Source organism: Octodon degus, unplaced genomic scaffold, assembly GCF_000260255.1.
Source record: "Octodon degus isolate 3935 unplaced genomic scaffold, OctDeg1.0 scaffold00158, whole genome shotgun sequence".
Lineage (NCBI taxonomy): Eukaryota > Metazoa > Chordata > Mammalia > Rodentia > Octodontidae > Octodon > Octodon degus.
The window spans coordinates 3,478,597-3,504,001 of NW_004524734.1; the positions used below are offsets into that span (position 1 = coordinate 3,478,597).

Here is a 25,405-nt window from a genome sequence, read left to right on the forward strand (position 1 = left end):
GCATGTGGTGCTGGGGGATTGAACCGCGGTCCCTATGCTTTGCTAAGCTTGTTCTAAGTAGGTGCTTTAGACCACTGAGCCATCTCACCAGCCCGCTTTTTCTTTTTTCTTTTTAAAGAGTTTTAAAGAACTAAAGTTAGTTTATTTGGTTATTAGTATCATTTTTTTAAGCCTATTCTATATAGATGCCTAGTAATGAGTGTTAAATAAAATTTCGTGTGTGGGGGGGGTGGTGCTGGGATGGAATGCGGGAACTAGCATATGTTAGGTAAGTGCTCCATCATGAAGCTACTTCCCCACCCATCAGGATTCATTGTTAAAGGACTGTTGTATTTTTCTGGATATTATACCAAAATGGTAAGTTATTTAAAGTGACTAGTTTTTATAAAACACTACATGTCTTGGTTACTTTTTACTTGTTGCTGGCACAAAATACCCAAAATGAAAGAAGGAAAGGTTAGTTTAGCTCACAGTTTGTGGAGGTATTAGTCTGTATTTGGCTGGCTCCCACGCAGAGTGGCACATGGCAGAGAGCAGCAGCTTACGGCTGCAGAATACAGTGAAGAACAAAGGGCAGGGCACCAGCTGTGGATTTTAGCCAGCCTCTCCCCTCCTTGTATTACAAACAAGCTACCCTGGGGCTGGGGTGCAGAACTCACACGGTGTCTGTGCCCTCTGCTTGCACTGGATGAGGATGTTTATGAACTGAGAATCTTGGCCCTCTGCTGAGTCACTTAATTCAACTTTTAAACTTCTCAAGTTGAATGTATGGGAAGGCTTTGTGTATGGAGGATGTTTCTCGTTTGGAGGGTTTTTCTGAAGTGATATTTAATTGGTATGCCCACTTTAATGGCAGTACCATTGCCATGCCACTGTGGAGTTTGTTCATTTTGCTGCTGTTCATAAATTTTGTTAGACCTCTGTTTACCATGCTGGCCTATGATGATGATTATCAAAGAGTATTTTTTAGTTAGGTTTTCTGTGAGGTTGAAATTGAATATTATGGGGCCTGGGAGATGGCTCAGTAGAATAAGCGCTTCCCTGGCAAGTGCAAGGGCCTGAGTTCAATCCCCGGTTCTGAAAAAAAAAAAAAAGAAAAAGAGAAATTGAATAGCACTCTGTATTGAAAGTTTTGGAAAATGTAATTTATACACAAATAATTACTATATTAATAATTGGTTTTAGATTCTTTGACCTAGTCCTTTCATTTCTCCATAATTATCCAGCTTTGTCTATTCTTATTTTTTGTGTATTTTTTATACAGTCTATTGAGGTCAAGTCTGTACGTGAAGAAACTATTGTAGAAGCTTACTTAAATGCATGTTTTGTTTTACTTTGTTTTTGTCTTGAGACACGGTTTCACTGTGCAGTTCAGAAGAATTTTTTTTTTGGGGGGGCCCACTCAGGATGGCTTAAGGACAGGGTCTGGTAAGGCATGAGGATCTGGGAATCAGACCACAGACTTCTGAGCCTGACTGCTTGGTTAAGCAGGCACGTAAACAACTGAGCTAATTGGCAAGCCCCCTCACTGTGCAGTTCAGGCTGACCTTGAACTCACTTGGTACCCCAGGATGGTCTTGAACTCAGTGATCCTCCTGCCTTAGCCTCCCTAGTGCTTGGTTTACAAGTGTGCACCACCACACGTGGACAAACTCATGTTTTCAACTGGGTGTGGTGGTGCCACAGCTATAATGCCTGTAATCCCAGCAGTTGGAAGGCTGAGACAAGATTACTATGAGTTCAGGGGTCGGGGATATAGCTTAGTGCCATAAATGCCAGCTTGGCAAGTATAAGGTCCCAAGTTCAGTCACTAATACTAAAAAGAAAAAAGAAAAGAAACAAAATTACTGTGAGTTCAGTGCCATCCTGCGCTTCATACTGAGACCTTGTCTCAAAAAATAAACAGCAAAAAACTTGTCTTTTTTTTTTTTTTGGCAGAACCAGGGAATTGAACTCAGGCCCTTGTGCTTGCCAGGGAAGCACTTATTCCACTGAGCCATCTCCCTGGCCCCAAAAAACTTGTCTTATGGAGGCTGTTTTTATGGAAGAGGGAAGATAAATAAAATCAGATGATAAGAGTTGCACAGATATGAAACAAAATTGGTAATTGGATGTAGTATTACGCCTGTATGTTCTTAGACATTGCAATTTCTGCATTATACTTAATTAAACTCAGAGGGGCCAGAGAGATGGCTCAGTAGAATAAGTGCTTCCCTGGCAAGGGCAAGGGCCTGAGTTCAATCCCTGGTTCTGAAAAAAAAAAAAAAAAGGTTGATAAACTCAGGAACTACCTATGGTATGTGTTTAGATCTTTTCCAATATAAATAGATACGATGAAAGAAAAGACTGAAGCCAGGTGTGTGGTGACAGCTGCCTATAATTCCAGCACTCAAGAGGCTGAGTCAGGAGGATTACTATGAGTTTGAGGCCAGCCTGGGCTACATAATGAGACCCTATCTCAAACATACACACAAACACACACACTAAAAAAAATTACACACACACACACACACACACACACACTAATATGCCACTGATTATTTAGGAAATGTAAATGTAGTATATAAAAATCTCATCTGTAATCCTTTACCCCGAGATTTTTGGCTGCTCTAATTCATTCCCATTTAGGTGCCCACATAGATTGTATTTAGTTTGTGTCTTGATTTCTTTTCTTTTTCTTTTTAAATTTATGTATTTGGTACAAGGTCTCACTATGCAGGTCTCACTTACAGTTTTTTTGTTTTTTGAGACAGGGTCTCACTGTGTGGTTCAGGATGGCCTTGAACTATGTCTTTATTTTGTACCAGGAGTTATTTAGGACCTTGTGCTTTAGGCAGGCACTTGTGCCTCTGAGCTATATCCCTGGCCCTTGAACTCATTATATAGCCTAGGATGGCTTTGAATTCCCAGAGATCTTCCTGCCTCAGAGTCAGGAATGCTGGGATTGTAGGTGTGTGCCACCACACCTGCCTGGCACTTTATTTTATTGAAACAGGGTCTTGCTAAGTCAGTAAAGTGCCCTGACTGTGTTTGAACTTGTGATCCTCCTGCCTAAACCTTCTAGATTATAGGTGGGATTATAGGTGTGTGCTGTATAACCAGTTGATGCATTGTATATGTTGCAAGTCACTAATGTAAGTTTTATTTTACATTATGTAATATAATTTATCACTGTAGCAGTTACTTTTATTAGTGAATAAATGTATAGTTTTAAAAATTTTTTTGTGTCTTTTTTCTGTATTTAGGACAGGGTCTACAGGGTCTTGCCACATAGATCTGACTCTAGTGATCCTCCTGTTTTTAGCTTCCCAAGTACTGAGATTACAGGTGCATGCCATTATGCCCAGTCTCAAACTCCATCTCAGCATGCCCCGTGGGCAGGGCCAGAACAGCACACAAGGATGGAACTCTGGCCACTGCGCTCTGCGCTTTAGTCCCCTGACCTATCAGACTGGCCCTGTTGTGTGTGTCTTTTTGAGTCAGGGTCTCTGTACAATTCAGGTTGGTCTTGAGCTCACTTTATAATCCAGACTAGTGTCAGAGATCCTCCTGCCTCAGCCTCCAGAATGCTGGAGTTATGGGTGTTGGCCAGCATAGTAGCATTCCTCTTTCTTTTTGAGATAGGGTGTCATATATAATTCAGGCTAGCATTGAATTCACACATCTTCCTGCCTCAGCCTCCTGAGTGCTGGGATTACAGGTGTGCCACTAGGCCTGGCCATTTTTCTTTTATTTCTTGCTAAGGTTTTGGATCAGGATTAGGCTCTTTATAAAATATATCAGTATGTCTCTTCTGCCCTCCCTTCTCCTTTCCTTCCCTTTTATTCTTCCATATTGCTTATCTTAGCTCCAAACTTGGGGGCTCAAGTGATTCTCCTGCCTCAGCCTCTTGAGTAGCTGGGACCATATGTACAAGTGAGCACCACTACTCCTGGCTTTATTTCGTCTCTTTTTATTCTTAGCAAAAGTTCCTAAGATTCGTATTAGAGATTTATTTAATGGAATTTATTAAGGAAACCGTCTGACCTGGGGTTTAATATGTTGGAAAGTTTTAAACAGATTTTATTCCTTCAATAGGTAAAAAACTTATCAGATTTTGATATATTGATTGCCTCATGCCCTCTTTCCCTTCTCCCCTCCCCTCTACTGTCTTCTCTATGGTACTGGAAATTGAACCTAAAGCTGTGCACATAGTAGGCAAATCTAAGAATGATCTACATCTCTAGCCCTTTTTATTTTGAGACCGAATCTTGCTAAGTTGCCCAGGCTGGGCTTGAATTTGTGATCCTCCTGCCTTAGGCTTGTGATGATGCCTGGATTTATTCTTCTTTTCTAATATATATCTTCTATGCATGGCTTTAGTTCTATCTCACAAGTTTAGACATATAGAAGTATTTGATTCAAAATATTTTCTAATTAACATAGTTCTTCCTTGATTTGTGTATAGAAGTCTTTAATTTTTGATTACTATAATTAGGTTTTAATTATTTTTACCAATGATTTCTAGCGTAATTCCATATGTACTTGAAAATGAAGTATTTTCTGTGATTGTTGAATTCACTTTTTTAGGTATTAAGTCAAATTATGCTTATCATATGGTTGAAATGATACGTAACTAAATTGCTCTTAGTGTCCTTATTGTTTCTCTCTCTCTTCATTTTCCGCCAATGGTATCATCTTCATAAAAATTTAGTAGGAAGGGCTGGCCTGATAGCTAGCTCAGCAGAGTAAAGCACCTGCTTAGGCAGAGTGCAGTGGCCAGGGTTCGATCCCTGGTGTGACGTGTTGGTCCCACCCCTGGCCCCAGCCCCTGGGTATGCTGAGAAGGTGATTGAGACTAGGCGTGGTGGGGCACTGTAATCCCAGCACTTGGGAGGCTGAAAACAGGAATCACTATGAGTTTGATCTGTTTAGTGAGACCCTGTAGACCCCATAGACCCTCTCCTAAATGTGTTAAAAAATTTATATATATATCTGTATATATATAAATTAAAAATATATATATAAAGAGAGATTACAGCTAGGAAATTCACATTAAGATACAGAGAGCCCTCAAGTGGCTCTGTAATGGGCCTCCTACTTTTATTTTGGCTTCCACTAATCTGTCCTGTTCTGTAACTGTCATTTCATGCATGTTGTATAGGCAGAAGGCTTTTTTTTTTTTTTTTGCTCTGAATGCCTTCAGGGCAGGTTTGGCTGTCTTGAGTTCTGGGGATCAAATCACAGCAATCTGTGCCTGACTGCTTTGTTGAAGCAGCCACTTAAAGAGCTGAGCTAAGGGGCAGGCCCCCAAGCATGTTGTATAGGTAGAATCATTCAGCATATGATTTTTTTCACTCTATAATTCTCATCCAGTATTTTGTACCAGTAGGGTAGTTGGAACCAGTTATGGTGGTGCATGCCTCTAATCTCAGCACTCAGGAAGCTGAGGCAGGAAGATTGCCTTGAGTTTGAGGCCAGCCTGGACCACATGAGTTCAAGGCCAGCCTGAATTACATAGGGAGACCCCAACTCAAAGATAAAAAAAGTAGTTTATCTTTATTTGTTTGTAACTTGTTTCTAGTTTTTGGTTATTATGAATAATAAGGTTGCTATAGAGCTGGGTGTGGTGACACACTGTTGTAGTCCTAGCTACTTGGGAGGCTGAGGTAGGAGGAATAAAATTTTGAGCTCAGTCTGGGCAGTTTAGTTCTTTATATATCCTAGCAAGTAGTCTTTTGTCACATAGATGATATGCAAATGTTTTTTCCTAGTATGTGGTCTTTCATCTTTACATGTCTTTTGTGGAGCTCAAGTTCTTTTTTTTCTTTTGTCTTTTTGAGATAGGGTCTCACTGTAGTTCAAGCTATTTTTAACTCACTATATAGCCCGGGCTGGCCTTGAACTCCCAGGGATCCTCCTGCCTCAGCTTCCCAGGAACTGGGATTACAGGTGTGTGCCAGCCACTATGCCAGGCTTTAGTTCTATTCCGAAGTAAAAATTATCAGTTTTTCTTTTATGGATCATGTTTTTGGTGTTTTTTCTTACCTGTCGATCCTAAAATATTCTCCTTTTTTTTTTTTTCTGTGAAGATTTATAGTGGCCAAGTACAGTGATTATTTCCAACTACTCAGGAGGCTGAGATAGGAATTTGAAGCTAGCCTGGGCAATTTAGCAAGACCATGTCTCAACATGAAAGTTATGAAATGGTTGGGGATATAGATCAGTTGTAGAACTTTTGCCTCACATGTGCAAGGCCTTGAGTTTAATGCCTAGTACTTCAAAAAAATCATAGCTTTGTATTTTATATTTATATTTTATTTACAACTCTTTACAACTCTTTTGTAAAGTTGGGAGATGTAGGTCAAGCTTTGCTTTTTCACTTGTGGGTTTCCACTTCACCATGCCTCATTTATATCATTTATCATTGATTGCCTTTTCTCTCTCTTTTTTTTTTTTTTTTTTTTTGCTCCTTGAAGCCTTTTCTCTTTTGACTTCTTTTGCACCTTTGTCAAGAGCCAGTTGGCAGGTTGGTAGTACATTCCTGTAATCCCACCACTCTGGGTAGCTGAAGCAGGATTGCAAGTTTGAGCCCAGCCCAAGTGGCTCAGAGAGCCTGTTTGTTTGTTTCTTTCTTTTTTTGGTGGAACTGGGGATTGAACTCAGGCCCTCGTGCTTGCCCAGGCAAGCACTTATTCTCTTGAGAAATCTCCTTGATCCCAAGAGATCCTGTTTCAAAAAAAAAAAAAAAAAAAGGTTGAAGTGCTAAGTGTGTATTGTTACTGCCAAGGCCATGGGTCAGGTTCCCAGGACCATGAAAAAGAAAATCTTTTGAGCATATTTTATTTTTGTATTTCTGGAGTTTCTATCATGTTCTGAGATTTGTAATCTGTTATCAGGTCTGTATATCTGTTACTCATTGATTCCATATCACCTTAATTATTGTAGTTATTTTATAGTTCTTCAGGTTGGGCTGACCTCCTTTGTGTATGTATGTGTGCATGATAGAGAGGCTGGAACCCAGGGCCTCAGTGCAGACGAGGCAAGCTTCCTACCAATGAGCTACACCTTCATCTCTCTGCTCTGTTTTCCATTGTTCTGTCTTCTCTATGTCTGTCAACATCTTGCTTGGAATTTGTGTTAAACTTGTATATCAACTTCAGGAGAATTTCTGTCCTTACTTTATTGAGTCTTTCAGCCCATGAACATGCTATGTTTTCTATTCTTTTAGATATATAGCTCAGCAGCACAGTGCCTGACCGAGCATGTGTGAGGTACTGAGTTTGATTCCCAGTACAAAAAATAAAAGTCTATAGATTGTTGGTTTCTTTCATCACTGTTTGTAGTTTTCTGGTTACAAGCTGTGTAGTTTATTTTTAAAAATATATAGTACTTTTTGCATGCTTAATTTGTGTCCTACAACCTTGCTGACCTCACTTACTGGTTGGAGGTTTTATAAATTTCTTAGGATTTTTTTATATAGACAATCATGTCATTTGCAAATAGGTGTACTTCTGTTTTTTTCTATGTATGTATGTGTTACTTTTTTAAAAAATCTTACTTAATTAGCTAGATCCCCCAGTTTTATGTTGAATAAAAGTGGTCAAAATGTAGATATCCTTACTGTAGTCCAGGTTTTAAGAGAAAAATGTTTAGTGTTTTTCCACTAAGTACAGTGTTAGCTGTAGTCTTTTGTAGATATTCTTTGTGAGTTCTGATAATACCCCTCTATTCCTGTTTTACTAGAAGTGTTTCTTTATTCTTTTTTTTTTTTTTAATGTTGAATGGATGAATTTTGCTAGATTTTTTTGTGTGTGTTGTTTAACTTTTTAAAAAACTTTTTAAAAAATATTTTTATTCGGGTCAACAATTTCTGGCATTGCCAGTTAAGCGGAAGACCCAATACTATTATGGGCTACTCTTTTAGAACATTTTGCTGAGTTTACACACCTATAATATTAAAATAACGGAACTTAACAAAAAAAGGGGAACAGCCATTTTGTATCTGTGTATTCAAAGTGGTTAGGATAGATATATAGTTACATTCTCTTAATGAATAGAATGATTTGTTCTAATGGTGTTTGTAAATAGGATATCAAGTCCGCATCTTGTACAGCAATTAACCACTAAGAAGAATGTATGCAGTGTGTTAATTATTGAAACTGACCTACCGAATTGATTTGAAACTGTCTCATTGCTATTTATCAATAAAATTATGGCAAAAAAAAATAAAAAAACTATGCCACCAAGGGGGGGAAATATTTTTATTGAGAAACAAATAGCAATGAGACGGTTTCACAACCAATTACTAGTACATTTTCAATAATTAATACATTGTATATTGTTGTCTTAGTGGTTATTCATTGTACAAGATGCTGACCTGATATCCTGTCTCAGACACTATTAGAAGAAACCTTTCTATTCTTTGAATTAAGAGAATGGGGCTGTATATCTATCCTATTTTGAGTATACAGATACAAAATGGTTGTTCATTTGTATCCCCCTTTTTTGGTTAGTTTTGTCAAAGAAGGGCATTCCATTGTCATTTAAGTACTGTAGGTGCATGAATTCAGCAAAATATCTTTCAAGGTGATTGATACCCATTTAAAATATCAATCCCTGATGCCCATCCCTAGGGAAGTATGTAGTTGTGCTTTTTGTCTTGGTGTTCAGGTGTGGCCCATATGGGAGTGTCTGCCTCTTCCAAGTTACAAAGTCACCTTGTCTTCCATCTTGTCTCCTTGAGGGCCTGGCCCTGTCTGACTGCCTATAATATTTCTGTCTAACTCGGCTGCCTGCAACAGTATTAGCTTTATAAATGAGTTGAAAGTGTTTCCTCTTTTTTTTAAAATTTTTTCTTTTTTTGTGGAACCAGGGATTAAACTCAGGCCCTGCGCTTGCCAAGGAAATGCTTATTCCACTGAGCCATCTCCCTGGCCCTGTTTCCTCTCATTATTTGGAAGATACTTTATAGAAATAGTGTTAATTTTTCTTTTTCTTTTGTCTTCTTGAGGCAGAGTCTGGCTATGCAGTTCATGCTGGCCTTGAGCTTACTTTGTAGCCCAGACTGTTCTCGAACTCCCAATGATCCTGCTGCCCCAGCCTCCCCCCTTCTGGGATTACAGGTGTGCACCACCATGCCTAGCTCTTACTTTTCATGAAAATATCAAACTTCTCCATTCAAGCCACTTGATCCTGGATTTTTTGTTTTAAAATTGTGAATTGAATTAAATATAAAGTATGAGTTTTGGTACTGTGTAGTTTTGAGAAACTGGCTAATTTTATATAAATTGTCAAATTTGTATGTGTATAATTAATGTTTTCCTGTATTAGCTTTCCAATATCTGTAGAATCCGTGATGATATCTGCTTTATTCCTTTTTTTTTTTTAAATGAATTTTAGGACAGGGTCTAAATCACTATGTAGATACAAGTTATAGTGATTCTCCTGTTTTCAGCCTCCCAAGCACCCAATACTGAGATTACAGGCACACACCACCACACCCAGTCTCAATCTTTGTCTCAGCACGTTGGCGGCAAGGCAGCCCGGCCGCTGTGCTCTGCCTAAGTAGGCACTTTAGTCCTCTGAACTATCGGGCCGGCCCTGCTTTATTACTGATATTGAGAATTTCTGTCTTTTCTCACTTTTCTTTCAGCTAGGTTTGTCAATTTTATTGACCGGTGAAGAGTGCTATTTGAAATTCTTTTTTTTTTTTTAATTTTAGGGAAGGGTCTACAGGGTGTTAGGGCCTCACTACTAGATCAACTCTAGTGATCTCTAGTGATCTGCCTATTTACAGCCTCCCAAAAGCTGGGATTATAGGCGTGTGCTACCACGCCCAGTCTCAGTTGCCTCTCAGTGGCCCTTGGGTCAGGACTGGCATGGCAGGCCTGGCCTGGGTTCAAACCCTAGCCTGTGCGCCTGCTTGCAGGCGCTTTAATCCACTGAGCTATTTGGCTGGCCCTTGAAATTCATTTTTTCTTTTCTTTTTCCTGTTTCAGTTTCTTTATATTTGTTTTCATTCATCCTTTTTTTTCCTGCTGACTTGCGTTTATTTTGCATTTCTTTTTCAAGCTTCGTGTGATACTAAGATTGTTTGTTTTTTGAGACAAGATCTCTTTTTTTGTTTGCTTTGTGTTTTTGAGATAATGTTTTGTTACATAGTTCAGACTGGCTTTGAACTCTGGCCTCTGGATACTACACCACCATGCTTGAGGAAACTTAGATTATTGATTGAAGTATTCTTTTCTAGTTCATTTCAAAAGCTAGATCCTCCCTTATATTGCATAAAAGTTCTTAAGGTGGACATCCTCACTGTTTTAGTAGTATTTATTTAGTGTTATAAATTTTCCTGTCATCAGTTCTTTAAATGTATCCTGTAAATTTTTATGAGATGCATTTTAATTTTCATTTATTTCAGTGTATTTAAACATTTTACTTGAGATGTCATCCTTGACCCATAGTTTGTTTAGAAGTATGTTGCTTTGCTTCCATTTGAAGATTTTTCTCTTATCTGTCTGTTATTCATTTCTACTTTTATTTATGTGATTGAAAAATGTACTCTGTATGTTCAGTGCTTTCAAGATGGTTAAGGTTTGTCATGTAGCTTATATTATGCTGTATCTTAGTAGTGGTTCTGTGGGCTTTTGAAAAAGAATGTGGAGTCTGGGGCTGTTGGGTGGAATGTTCTATGGATACAGTGTTGATCAGATCGTTAATTGTTCTTACTGTTTAGTTCTGTATCCTTAGGATTTTCTAATAGCTTTTATAAATTGTTATTGGAGCAATATTAAAAATCAACCTATAATGTACTTGTCTCTTTTTCCCTTTAGTTCTGTTCTTTTCTTGTTTTGTCGCTATTGGTTTGTTACTCAGACATTTAGGGTTCTTGCATGTTCCTGGTGGATGGATACTTTATCATTATGTAATATCTTTTTTCTGTTTCTGTTAATTTTGTTTTGAATTCTTATGTATGAAAACATATTTAATTTAAATTGATTAAATAGGCACACATGTCTGGTGGCTGCCATACTGACAGTGCAGTTGTGAAAGGTGGAGAAAGCTATGACACAAATTTAATTAAAGGGTAAATTTTATGGTAGAATGTGATTAAAGGCAGTGGATGGTAGCAGAAGTGGGAGACTGGAGCAAAGAGATTGCAGTATTTGATTTTCAGTTGAATACTCAGGATCAAAAATCAATGAATACGGGGATGGGTCAGTAGGGGGTAGGAATTTAGCTCAATAGCGTAGTGCCTCCCTGGTAAGTGCAAGGTCCTGAGTTTGATTCCCAGTACCCTCCCAGCTGTTGAAATAAACTAGTATCACAAAGCATTGAATGTGGTACTAGAATAGAATATTGGAAGGTATGAGAAAGTAAGCAATGTAACTGTCTTGGGAAAGTGTATATCAAGCACTAACAGGGACATAGGGCATTGTAACAGCTTTAGCTTTTACAACTTGGGGGTTTAGAGCAAATCTTGATCATTCTGGTTATGTTGAAAATAGAATGTAGGGGACAAGGACACAAGCAAGGAGATTAATTAGGAGATGGGAACACACAGAAAAGATGATGGGAGTTAGAGCAAATGGTTAGAATTGAATTGGGGAAAAATACCAGATATGTAATTTTGGGTCTTTTAAGTTTGAAATGTTATAAGACAGATACAAACAGAGAAAGTAAGGAAATCATAGTTCTACTCCAGATATGTGAATTCTTGCCTTTGTGGAGTGTATCCTCTACTGGACTAAGGATGGTCAACTCAGTAAATAAATAAAACATATACCATATCAGAAGATAGGTACTGTGGAAAAATTCAAGTAGGGAAAGTGGGTTAGTGAGTTGAAGAATTGAGCTCCAGGAAGCTAGTAAGGAAATAGATGGGAGAAAAGTAGTTCAGGTAGAGGGAGCCAAGGTGTAAAGGTTCCCAGGTAAGAGAATGACTATGTTGAAGAAGAGCAAAGAGGCTAAGTCTGCCTCTTTGGAGTGGCATGAACAAAGGAGGGAAGGAGGGTTTTGGAATGACAGTAAGTACAGAGGCAACAGTATCTGGGTTGTGGGCCATTTTAAGGCTTCTGCCTTTCATCCTAAAATGGAAAGTTAGTGGATAGATTAGCAGAAGGAGGCATAATCCAGCCATCAGTTTCACTGAGCCATTCTGCCTACAGTGCTAAACCCTAAAGGGGCAAAAGCAGAAGCAGGAAAATTGGTTAGATTATTAGAGTAATCCAGGCAAAAGACTGACAGTCTACAGAGTGGAGATGTAAGGAATGATCCTATTCTAGATATGTTTTGGGGGTTACTTTTCAAAACTGGCTTAACACTTGGATGAGAGAAGTCAGAATTATTCCAAGAGTTACAGCCTTAGCAATTACATGACTAGAGTTACTGAGGTTTGAAAGACTGGGAAAAAAGCAGGCTTGAAGAGAAGTAATCAGGAGCAGCTCAGTTTTAAGACACAAATTTATGACGCCTGCTAGACATCTGAGTATAAGTGTTCATAGGTATTCTAATTGTATGTATGGATGCTGTTTTATGTAATAATGATATTAAAACTGTACTCATTTTCCTGAAATACATTATGTTTTGTTAATATCTTAATTTCTAACATGTTCAATTCTTCCAAAACTGGAATAATTTGAAGAAACAAATTGTTTGACCACATTTTGGCTTTATTGCTAGATGTGATGGTACTTTTTTAGTTATATGAAGTTGTCATTCCAATTTTAGAGATAGAAATATAACTATATAGTCAGTGATTTTACTTGCTTTTTATTTTAGGTCCTATTACTGCTGGATTGTGCAAGATTTTAACCCTATGTTTTTTGAATTATGATTTAAATACCAAACATCTTAAATTTTATAAAGGGGAAGCATTTTAGTTTTGGAAGTCAGTATGCCAAGAAAAAGGAAAAATCTTGGGGGAAACCCTTTTCGGAAGACTACAAACTCTAAGGAAGTTGTCGTATCCGGTGTTACTAGTCATGAGGAGCCAAGCACCACTCTTCTTTCTATGTGTGAGACAAAAATTGATCAGGAAGAACTCTTCACCAATATCTCAGAGATGTTTTCTGATCTGGATCCTGATGTAGTGTATTTGATGCTTTCTGAATGTGATTTCAAAGGTGAGAAAAAGTTTAGTTTGGACACTTTACATCTTATAAGAAGACATGTATGTTATGACTAATAGTAATATAAAAAATAACTCAGTTTTGTTTGTTATTAAACATCTGCCATGGACAAGGTACCAAGTTTGGGATTATGAGGGATATGAAGAAAAAATAAGACTGAATTTCTGCTCTTAAGAAATGTACAGTTCTAGATGCAAGATACAGGTATAAATGTCATGTTCTACGTCTTTATGTTTTCTCTAGAACAGGTTGGCACTCTTGATATTTTGGGCTGGATAATTCTTTTTTGGGACTGGCTCTCCATTGTAGAATATTTTGTAGCATACCTCCTAGATGCCAGGAGTGTTCTACCCCCTATTTGTGATGACCAAAAATTTCTGTTATCAAAGGGGTCAAAATTTTACCTGGTTGAGAATCCATGTCCTAGAATATAAGCTCCATGAAGGCAGATTTTACAAACTGCTTTCCTTCTGTATTTTCAACTCTTAAAATAACAACTCCTAGGAGTTAGTAGCAGCTAGGTCTTTGTGATTGTGCAAATAAAAGCTGATTAAGAGCTAAAGCTAGTAGAGTGATTTTAAAACTTTGGTTTTGGAGTCAGGAGGCCTGGTTTAGATTTCTAGTTCTGCTACTAATTGTCTGTTTTCTAACCTGTTGATGAAAAGTAATAGTATGTATCATATAGGACTTTTTGGTGAAGATTGACTTTTCTTTTTCTTTTTTCTAGTCAGGTTGTCAGTATAGTAACTTGTACTAAGTTTAAAAGCATGCTTACATATAGAAAAGACTAAATTAAATTAGCTAGGTGAATAAATTAAATGTTATAGTCAGTATTGTTATTGGCCATCATTAATCTTTTTGTTTTGTTTTTGGTCTTTTTTGAGAGTGTCTCACTAGGCAATTCAAGCTGTCCTTGAACTCACTTTGAGGCCAGGCTAACCTCAAACTCTCAGTGATCTGCCTACTTCAAGCCTGGTGAGTGCTGGGATTATAGGCGTGCACTACCATGCTTGGCTTTTTTTTTTTTTTTTCTTCTTTTAATTGAGAAAGAAATAGCATTGAGACAGTTTCAAAACAGGTTAGTAGGATAGTTACAATAATTAATACATTGCATATTGCTGTCTTCATAGTAGTTATTCATAGTACAATATACATATATGATATCTTGTCTAAACACTGTTAGTCCAAATCTTTCTTGTCATTGATAACTTTCTACTACTTTTTTTTTTTGGTACCGGGGACTGCACTCAGGACCTTGTGCTAGCCAGGCAAGTACTTAGTCTACTGAGTCATCTCCCTGCCCCCTTTTTTTTTTTTTTTTGAGACAAGATTTCACTAGGTAGTTCAGGCTTGCCTTGAGTTTACTATATGCCCCAGGCTGGCCTTAAACTCATGGTGATCCTCATATCTCAACCTTCAGGTACTGGGATTAGTGTCACACTGGCCATGATGTATAAGATAAAATTGGATTTGAAGGTTTTGGTAATACATAATAAAACTTTCATTTTTAATTTTGTGAGCTATGTTGTAGGGCATATCTTATGTATTCTGGTATGTAGAAAACAAATTCATGCAGTGCACGGTGGTGTTCAGGAATGATAGAATATAGAATTTTTTTTGTTCTGTTGTTTCCTAATTTTTATTTCTTTAAAATTTGTTGCATATAAATTAACATAGCAATGAGGAATTATAAGAAAACTGTATTATCTTATATCCTAACAATTTATTTCTCTTTTTTAGGATCTTCTGTAGTCCTTGTTATATAAATACTTTTTTATAAACATTTGATACTTAAGTGGTTTGAGTGGTAGCATTAATGACATTTCATATTCTGCTTTTAAAATTTAATTTAATTTATTTATTTATTTTTGCGGAACTGGGCCCTTGCACTTGCCAGGGAAGCGCTTATTCCACTGATCCATCTCCCCAGCCCTTAAAATTTAATATATAAACTTTTGAAGTTATAATATGTATTTTAGTTTTTAATAATAGCCTTAAGAGTTCTTTGCTTTAGTTATTTATACCTAGGTTTTTCATGAATAATTAATGTTATAAAGAACATGTTGGTAAAAATAGCCATTTCTTCCTTTTGGCTTTTTTAGTTCTAAAGTTTTATTTTCTGCATCACAGCCAAAGAACAGTTTTCAGATCTTGGAAAGGTACTGCTAAATTGCCCACCAGTGAGGCATGCTGATTTGTAATCCCACTGGCACTGTATAAGTGTAGTGCTTGCACCATTGGCCTCCTCAGCACTGTGTGGAATTATTTTAAGATTGTAATCAGAATAAAATTGCACCTTTTCTTAAGTTTCTTTTTCATGAAGGGAAACTGAACATTTCTGTACATTTTTTATTCTTACATTCTTTCATAAATTTTTTTATTTCATAGTATTTTTTCCAACAGTTTAAGGAATTTTCTTTTTGTGTGACAGTTATCTGTCTTGATTTCTTACTTTACTTAATGCTGTTTTTCATTTTATATATGTTAATTTTTTTCAGTTGGTCTTTTCAGGGTTTTCAGTCTTAAATATTTTTTCATAGAAATATCTCTTCTGTTTGCTTTTTCATTTTACCCTTAGCTTTCCATTTTTAGGGCTTCTTTCCTTTGTAGTATTACTGTGATCTCCTGTATGGTCTATCTGCCAGGTTTGCCCCTCCAATCCCTCTTTGTTTTTCTTCTTAAGGGAACATTAATTGGGTGCTTACTAGGTGCCAGTCCTTGTGCATACTTTTTCATGGATTATCTCATTTAATCCTCACAACAATCTATGAGGTAGGTACTTTTATTATCCCCATGTTACAAGTGAGAAAAGTAGGGCTTAGTGGAGGTTAGCTAACTTGTTCAAAGTGTCATAGCCAGCAAGTAGGAATTTAAATGCTGGTGTCCTGACTGCAGACCAGAGCTGTTACCTCATGCTGTACCACTTACAAGTTTTGCTTTTTTAAAACAAAACAAGACATAACACATAAATAAATAAAATTTTAAAAACACATTTAAAATGTTTGGAAATTATCATCATCATCATCATTCTTGTGCTCATGATTGAATCCAGGGCCTTATGCATGTCTAACAGGTACTGTACCACTGCACTACATCCTCAGTCCTCAAATGCTTAAAAGTTTTACTGGCTCATTAATATTTGTTTATTTATTTGAGAGAGAGAGAGAGAGAGAGAGAGAGAGAGAGAGAGTGAGTGTTGTGGCCAGCTCACAGCTCAGCCCACCAGGGGGCAGGGCTGGCTGGCATGTGGTGCTGGGGGACTGAACCGCGGTCCCTGATGCTTTTGCTAAGCTTGTTCCAAGTAGGTGCTTTAGACCACTGAGCCATCTCTCCAGCCCCTAATATTTGTGTTATAACAAAAATTTCAGCATTGGAGTCAGACACATTTGTCCTGGTTCTTACTTACTGTCTGTGTGACATAATGTATTTTTTGAGCTTCAGTTTCCTCATCTATTTGTTAGGATGATATACCTCATAGTCTTATATGAGGATTCAGTGAGGTGATTTGTATAAAGCTTCTAGCCCAAATGTGATGACTGGTAATTTTCATTCAAGTTTGCTTAGTAAATAAAATTCAGATTTCTTAGCATGACATGTAGGACCATTCCCAGTTTAACCCAGTCTTCCTCTCCAGTTTTATCTTTTCTTATCTCCCATACATGACACTGTGTCCTCTCTCTTCAGGTGACTTTTTGTTAACACCTTAAACATATTTTGAATTTTTAAGCTTGGCTTTATCTCTTTCTCTGTTTGGCAAGTTGCTTTTTAATCCTCAAGTGCCAGTTTGCATATCAGTTTTTGTTTTTTTGTTTTTTTTTTTGGTGGAACTGGGCATTGAACTCAGGCCCTTGCGCTTGCCAGGGAAGTGCTTAGTCCACTGAGCCATCTCCCTAGCCCCCTAAATATCAGTTTGTTTATTTATTTATTTACTTATTTTTTTTTGGTAGAACCGGGGTTTTGAACTCAGGCCCCTGTGTTTGCTAGGCAAGCTCTTATTCTATTGAGCCATTTCCCCAGCACCCTACATATCAGTTTATATGAAATCTTCGTTGGTCTCCTAAATACTGTTGACATTTATATATTATCAAAAATATACTTTTTTTTTTCTTTGTATTTGGTACAGGGTCTCACTACACAGTTTGGACTCATAGTGATCTTCTTGTTTTCATCCTTCCCAGTGATGGGATTACAGATGTGTGCTACCATGCCTGGTCTTGGTGGCTGGCTCAGCATGCCCTGGGAGTGGGGCCGACGTGCATGTGATACTGGGGCTCAAATCCCAAGTCTGTGCTTGCCTAAGTAGGCACTTCGTCTGAAAAATAAATTACTTAATCTATATTATATTATGAATTATCTTGTACCTTGGTACATAAGTGTTTTTGTTTGCAAACAGTTTAGTTCACAAACAAAAGTGTTAAGCAAAAATTTGTTTTTGTTAGCTCTGCATCAAGTGACAAACAGGACTGCAGGCATCTTTCCTGCATAAACATGAATATGGCCATCTTTTCCAGAATCATGGAACAAATTAAGTTTGTGAATCAAGGTACTACTGTACTGTAATTGTCTTCAGTTTTCACTAAACTACAAAATCCTTTGAGTGTTGTAAAGACCATGTATAAAGTATTCCTAATAGTAGTACATGTTCATAAATATTCTTTCTATGAAGTGAAATTTATAGCATGGACCATTTACATAATTTGGTAAGTAGTTGTATAAATAGGCAGACATTAGGATCTTTATAAATATAATCCTCATACATGCAATTACAGATAACTTTTTACTATTGCTTTAGTGGAAGAACAATGTTGCATGTCTCCCAGCATTGGAACTTTTCACTGTTACAGACTTGGTGTATTATTAGCAAAACAATTTTAAAAAACTTAGTTGAATATTACTAATTTTTCTGTGTTCCATTCAATACAAAAATCCAGTATTTTTCCTTTTAATGAGTTTATATCAAATTTTTTTCAAGTAAGTTATATCTTACTTTTGTTGTTGTTCTTGTTCTGCAGTTGAAAATGCCATGGATTGTCTGTTAGAATTATCTGCCATGGACGCCAAGGTAGAAGAATCATCTTCAAAAACGTTTGTTGCTTCAGAGAACCAGCTAAGTGAAATAATGGAGACGTGTCCACATGAAGAAGAGAGTGAAGTTTCAAAACTGAATTCAGTTTTGGATGTGCAGCTACCTGAAGAAATGGATTCCTTAATAGAGAATGCCTTTGAGAAATTGAACTCTTCTTCTGACCAAGCATGCTCATTTTTGCCTTTGCAAGATGTTAATAGTCTTAATAACTCTAGTCAGTTTATAAAATCACGTTCAAATAATATGACTACTGTTCTTTCTACACAAAATATGGATGCGAACAGTGAAAATGTCGGGATTTCTGCCTCTGCATTAAATTCAGAACCATTAACGTCACATTCAGTTTTGAGTGAATCCAAAAGTTTTATGAAGGATAACATATTGGCACTGGAACCTAACTGTCTAGAAGATTCTCTTCTTGGTGGTTCTTTAAACGTAGTAAATGACTATAATGTGGGTTGTAACAATTTCAATCAAAGACAGAAGGTATTTTTAGATTCCAGTTGTGTTGAGGCTCAGCTGTTTCAAGCCACTCTAGATTTGGATACTAATGAACCTCAGGGTCCTTTAAACCTTATACAGAATCCAGAGCTTAACTTAGTAGGTACAGGTAGGGATGAGAAATTGATTTCTGTCCCTGATGTTTTTGTACCTTCTGAAGGGTTTAATTTTAAGCCACACAAACATACTGAACTGCCATCAAAGGAGAAGGATGTGAATTACTGCCCAGTACTTGGCACTGTCCCTTTATTGCTTCCTCCTCTTCCTCCTCCACCTCCACCTCCACCTCCACCTCCACCACCACCACCACCACCACCACCACCACAAATGTGGAATCCAGTGATTCCTACTTTTGACCTCTTTCAAGGACACCATGGCTTTGTAGCGCCTGTTGTAACTGCAGCTGCACACTGGAGACCTGTCAAATACGCATTTCCACGCTCAGTCATTTCTCACACTTCCCCAACAAAAGTATGGAGAAATCAAAAGGGAGCAAGCGCTTTTCAAATACAAGAGGCTGCCGTTTCTCAAGTTGTAAGAAAAAAGACAACATCTTATGTTGGACTAGTTCTTGTTCTTCTCAGAGGGCTTCCAGGATCAGGAAAATCATTTTTGGCAAGGTATGACGTTTTAAAAAAGTATAATGCATATGTGTGAGCAAGTAGATAATGTGAATATCTGAAACTCTGCCTAGCAGAGATGTTTGTGACCTCTTAAAGTATTTTTTTTTACTAATGTTTCTAGCTTTATAGCTATGATTTTTTTTTTTTTTTTTTTTTTTTTTTTTGCGGTACTTGGGACCTTCCACTTGCCACAGAAACATGCCACTGAGCTATATTAGCTTTGTAGCTAATGACACTTTTTTTTTTTTTTTTTTTTTTTAGGGAAGGTCTACAGGTTCTCACTACTAAATCAGACTCTTAGTGATCCACCTGTTTGTAGCCTCCCAAGAGTTGGGCTTACGGGTGCGTGCCACCATGCCCAGTCTCAATTGCCATCTCAGCATGCCACTTGGGTGGGGAGTGCCCCTCAGGAAGGGCAGGGCTGATGCGGCAGGCCTGGAGATTGAACTCCAGGCCCCTGTGCCTGCTTTCAGGTACTTTAATCTGATGAGCTATTTTTTTTAATTAATTTTATTGAGAAACAAATAGCAGTGAGACAGTTTCAAAACCAATTAGTAGGACAGTTTCAATAATTAATAAATTGCATATTGTTGTTTTCATAATGATCATTCATTATGTCTGTACAAGATGCAGACGTGATATCCCGTCCAAACACTATTAGTACAAATCTTTTTTCTCATTGAATTAAGAGAAAGTAGCTGTATATCTATCCTATTTTGTATATACAGATACAAAATGGTCCTTCATTTATATCCCCTTTTTTTGTTTAGTATTGTCAGAGATGGTTATTCCATTACCATTTAAATATTGTAGGTGCGTGGATTCAGCAAAGTAATCCAGTATAGTCCAGTAGTCCATAATTGTAGTGGGTTATCTGTAGGACTGGCAATGTCAGAAGTTGTTGACTTGAGCCTTTTACAGCTTAGCATATTAATATGGCTTTACTTTTTATACCTCGTTTTTATACTTTTCTGCTGGATGGTTAAGACCAACATGAAGCAAGACCTATGTAACAAGAAATTTAACTTTTATATCTGCCAAGGTCAGTCAAATCCCCTCAGGATTTAACATGAAACCTTGTACCATGGTTTGTAGATCCTTTGTCAGTGTCAGCCATGTGGATGAGTCACAGTCATTGCTTGACCACTTGGCTCTCTGTGAAAGCCTGAGAGAACGTTTACTGTCCATGTGAGTCTCTTTAGGCACACTCTACATCATTGATCACTTTCCTCTGTGGCCCCATAAGCTCCTTGATCAGAAAATTTGGGACCCATCACTGAGTTACAGGATGTTACAGTATAGGTTCTCGTATGTCCTGAGTCCTCACTGACCTTGAAAGGCTAGGGCCAAAATATTGACTGTTCTTGCAGCCCCTTTTTCTCTAATTTTTGGTCTGCAAACTTAAGTTGTTAAGCCTCCAGAAGAAAAGCTTAATGATACTATTATCCTGTGAAACAGGCAGTTGAGCTTAACCTCACTATCTGTCTGAGTATCAAACATCTTAGACATAACATGGAACAGGTATTTTCCATCAAGTGTTGATGTTAAACTTTAAATCCCTACAGAATGTGAAGAAAAACAAAAAAAATTAAAAAAAATAACAAACAATTACATATTGGCCGGCCCTAGTAACACTTTTTTCCACAATTTTTTTTAACCCTTTCCTCTCTATTATCTTTCTCTTCTTTCTTTCTTTCTTTCTTTCTTTCTTTCTTTCTTTCTTTCTTTCTTTCTTTCTTTCTTTCTTTCTCTTCCTTTTCTTTTCCTTCCTTCCTTCCTTCCTTCCTTCCTTCCTTCCTTCCTTCCTTCCTTCCCCTCTTCCTTCCTCCCTTCCTTCCTTCCTTCTTTTCTTGTATTTAGGACAGGATCTACAGGGTCTCACTACATAGATCGGACTTGTAGTGAATTCTCCAGTTTTCAGCCTCCCAAGCGCTGGTATTACAGGCGCGCACCACTGCGCCCAGTCTCAGTAGCTGCCTCAGTGTGCCCTGGGGGCAGGGCCAGCAGAGTACACCCGGGATTGAATCCCAGCCACTATGCTCTGCTTAAGCGGGGATTTAGTCCAGTGAGCTATCAGGTCAGCCCTCCCACTATGATCTTTTGAGAGACTGTATAGAAGAAAAAAAAAGTCAGAGATAATTCATGAATTTGAGCTTGTGAAGTCAACAGACATAGCTTTTTATGGAAGATAAGTACTTTCAATGCACAAAAGGTGAAATTCAACTTTAAATCATGGACTTAAAAAGCCATAATGCTTTGAATTTATAGAAATGAAGTCTTAAATACATGAATTCTACTGTCAGTTGGAAATTTGATATATAGTATGTTGTTAAATATTGCTTTTAGAAGTACGTTATTTGAAGGAAAGAGTGTAATATAAACATTGGAAGTCAGAACTTCTAGTTTTCACAGATGTATTTGTCACAAAACGTGGTACATGCAGTTATTTTCTGATCTCTGCTGATGTGTGCTTTTTGGTTAAGGTAGATTGTGAGTGTACCTCGATGTAGGAACTCTTAGGGTTTCTCTTTGCCTTGTTATGGTTTCAGTGACATGCCTTCAAGAGTGTTGAAGTTGGTTGTCTTAATTCCTTCTCACCCTTCTTAGTCTTTATATTCCAGGAGGTTTATACCTGACATATTTTATTTCTCTGTCTCTCTGTTTTTCTTTTTCCCTTCCTCAGATTCTGTTTGCACTCCTCTATTTTTAGTTAGGTCTTTTATATTTGGTCTGAGTATATATAGTCTTAAAGAGTATATGTATCTCTGGGGATATAGCTCAGTGGCACAGTGCCTGCCTGGCAAGTTCATGGCCCTGTGTTCGATTCTTGGTATTAAAAAAAAAAAAAAAGGTATGCATAGATATATGCTTGTCTCAGTTATTCTTCTCTTGTTGCTGGGACAACTACCTGACACTCAAAATGAAGGAAAGAAAGGTTTATTCAGTTCACAGTCAGTGGAGGTTTCAGTCTATACTCAGCTGGCTCCAAGGCAGGGTGGCACATGGCAGAGAGCAGCTGTTTGTGGCCATGGCAAAAGGTAGCAAAGAGCAAGAGAGCAAAAGGAATGGCAGCAGCTCAGGCAGCTAGCTATTTTCCCTCCAGAGCCTCCTTATGTAGTATTGCAAATTACGTGCTCCAGGGCAGGTGCAGCATCCACATCCATAATAATCAGTCACACACTCCAGAAGCCACCTCATGATTGCATGATCCTTTGGGGGGACAGCTAGACACAAAACATAACAATGCTTAATGTGCTTTGTTGGTTCAATTTTTAGTTGTTTTATTTTATTTTTTTGCGGAACCGGGGATTGAACTCAGACCCTTGCACTTGCCAGGCAAGCTCTTATTCTACTGCACCATCTCCCTGGCCCTTTAGTTTTTTTTTGGTAGCATTTATTTGTCTAGATTTATCTTCAGTACATTTTCACATATTTGTTGATACATTTATAACCATATTCTGTAGAGATATCATAAGCTTTTCTAATTGATTTAATGTCAATATTAAAACAATTTAATATTAAATGTATTACAGTCATAGTATTACATTTTGGGAAAGAGAGTGGAATGAAAGGCAGCACCTTAAAAGGTCATAGTAGCTGGGTATGATGGAGCATGCCTGTAATCCCAAAACTTAGGAGGCTGAGGCAAGAGGATCACTGAATTCGAGGCCAACCTGGGCTACAAAATGAGTTCAAGGGCAGCCTAAACTGCATGGCAAAACCTTGTCTCAAAAAGACAAAACTAAAAATGTTAATAGAGTCTTCAGACAGGTTTGTAGAACTAGATTTCAGGGGCACTCAAATTATAGGCAGCTATTGTTTGAGAGTGGGAAGAAAAAGAAGTATTTGGCACAAAATAGGAACAATTTTTCTCAATGAAGAGAGAAATAACTGGATAGTGCAGCCATACAAATTAGGTTTTCCCAGTGAGAATGGTCCTCAGCATTGAACTAAGGTGTGAGCTCAGAGAAAATGAGGGATGAAAAATGAGGCTTTTGGAATTTTGGAAAGGAGGTAATGAGTCAGTATTTTAAAAAGACACTTTTGTTGTCCTAGAGAGAAGATAAATGGAAAGGAAGCATTGGGAAATTAAGGGAAGAAGAGAAGTTATGTAATAGTTGAAAGGGGTCTCAGAATATAGCTACAAATTAACAATTTATTTCTCTCAGATACACCCTTTAAAAGGAAAAGAAGAGGTGTCAGAAGGGAATACTTTATTTTGAGTACAGGGAACAGTTAAAAGATGATAATTTAAAAGTGGACATCAAGTAAGAATTCACTAGAATGTAAGCTTTGTGAGTGCAAGAACTTCCCTGTTTATTAGTGAATGTTTTGTTTTTAAAACAGTACCTGGCACTCAGTATATACTAATAAAAATTAAATTCAAGTTCAGTGTGGTAGTGTAGGCCTGTAACTTAGCTAGCTACTCAAGAAGCTGAAGCAGAAAGATTGCAAGTTTGAGGCCAGCCTGGGCAATTTATCAAGATCCTGTCTCAAAATAAAATTTAGGAAAGTGATGAGATATAGCTAAGTGGGAGCATGCTTGGCTAGTGCATGGCAGGTCCTGGATTCAATTTCTAGCACCATAAAAAGCAAAACAAAACAAAAAGTTTTCAGTTTTTTGGGAAAAATATGTAAATATATATATATATATATGTATATATTTATTATATAAAAAACTAAATAGACATAAAACAAAATAGACTTGGCTTAGGTCAGCTTTTTGTGAGTCAAACTTTTGTTTACATGATTTCCAGTATGATTATTACAATAAAATAAGTAATGAATAATGGTACTTAAATTTTTCTTTGACTGTACAATTTAGAAGAGAGAATTTTAGAAGGAAAATTAATAAATAATTGCCTTTTTCACAGGACTTTGCAAGAAGATAATCCAAGTGGAGTTATTCTTAGTACTGATGATTATTTTTATATAAATGGACAGTACCAGTTTGATGTAAAATACTTAGGAGAAGCACATGAATGGAACCATAATCGTGGTAAGAATCTACAGAGGATTCTGGGTAATATTAATAGTAATACAATATAAAAATTCACTTTGCATTTGTGTTTTGATGTATGAAGTTTTGTTTGTTTGTTGAATCAGGGTCTCACTAAGTAGCCCAGGCTAGCATCAAACTCACAGCAGTCCTCCTGCCTCAGCTGCCTGAGTGCTGGGATTGCAGGTGTGCGCCACTACACCTAGCTCATGTTTGTATTTTGAGACATACAACTTTAAAGAATTTATACTTAACTTTAAGTACATAGTACAGATATAATTTTAACTGGTTAACATTAAATGAGTAAGAGTCAATTAAGGGGATTGTTTATGAGGATTAAAAGTTAATTAAAAAGTTAATTTTTATAAGATGCATAGAATACTGTATGACACCTTTAAGTTTCATTTAATCCATGGAGAACTTGTGAGAAGTAATTTTAATTTTTTTTTCTTGGATCTCAATAGCCCAAGGAAGTTACAGTTGTCTGGTGTGCTCTAGTTCCTCTTTTTTAAAACGGAATTTGCCTTATTAACCCCTGGTCTTCTTAGATTGGTTTAATATTTATAGAGGAGTAATGTGAGAGTCAAAATAGCTCTCTTTACATTGAATCTGCAGGGAAATTATAGGTAAAACTTTAGTCTTCCCTCCCTGCCCTTTCTCCTCCTCTCTCTTCCTCTCCCTAAACCCAAAACAACTGAAATAAAAGAGGCAGCGATGGTGTGGTGATGATCAGCTTTGATTTGCTGATTACTATCTGTGCATCTAGTGCAAGCTCTTTATAGTCACAGAGGCACTCTGTGCTCATCTGTGAAAGAGGCCAGTAATACCTCCCAAGTTTGTTGTGAAATTAAATGAATGTGAGAAAATGCTTAGTACTGCTTTAATGTAATAGCAGTAACCATAGCAATAATAGTAACAACAATAATATATTAATAGGCAAAATATTTATTTATTACCAATGAGATGGGCATTTAATTGTTCTAGGGTGTTGGTATGGGGTGTTGGTATTGTTCTAGGTGTTCTGTCAGGCCTTAGCCAGACAGAAGTGCCTACTAGCTAGAGTGAAGCAGTGTAGCAGCTGCAAGGC

General features: G+C 37.3%; 1 protein-coding gene across 4 annotated transcripts in view; it reads left to right on the forward strand.

Annotated features, from left to right (window-relative positions):
• Positions 1-25,405, forward strand: part of N4bp2 (NEDD4 binding protein 2) — a 109,540-nt gene that overhangs the window by 17,930 nt on the left and 66,205 nt on the right. For 2 of the 4 annotated variants that reach the window (XM_023702744.1, XM_023702743.1), the window contains exons 2-4: positions 12,760-13,103; positions 18,122-19,316; positions 24,194-24,318. In XM_023702744.1, coding sequence (XP_023558512.1) covers positions 12,875-13,103; positions 18,122-19,316; positions 24,194-24,318 — 1,549 coding nt within the window. In that variant the 5' untranslated portion in view covers positions 12,760-12,874. Of the gene's footprint in view, positions 1-12,759; positions 13,104-15,850; positions 15,882-18,121; positions 19,317-24,193; positions 24,319-25,405 lie in introns of those variants that run through there. The other 2 variants (XM_023702747.1, XM_023702746.1) reach the window with 2 other exon arrangements.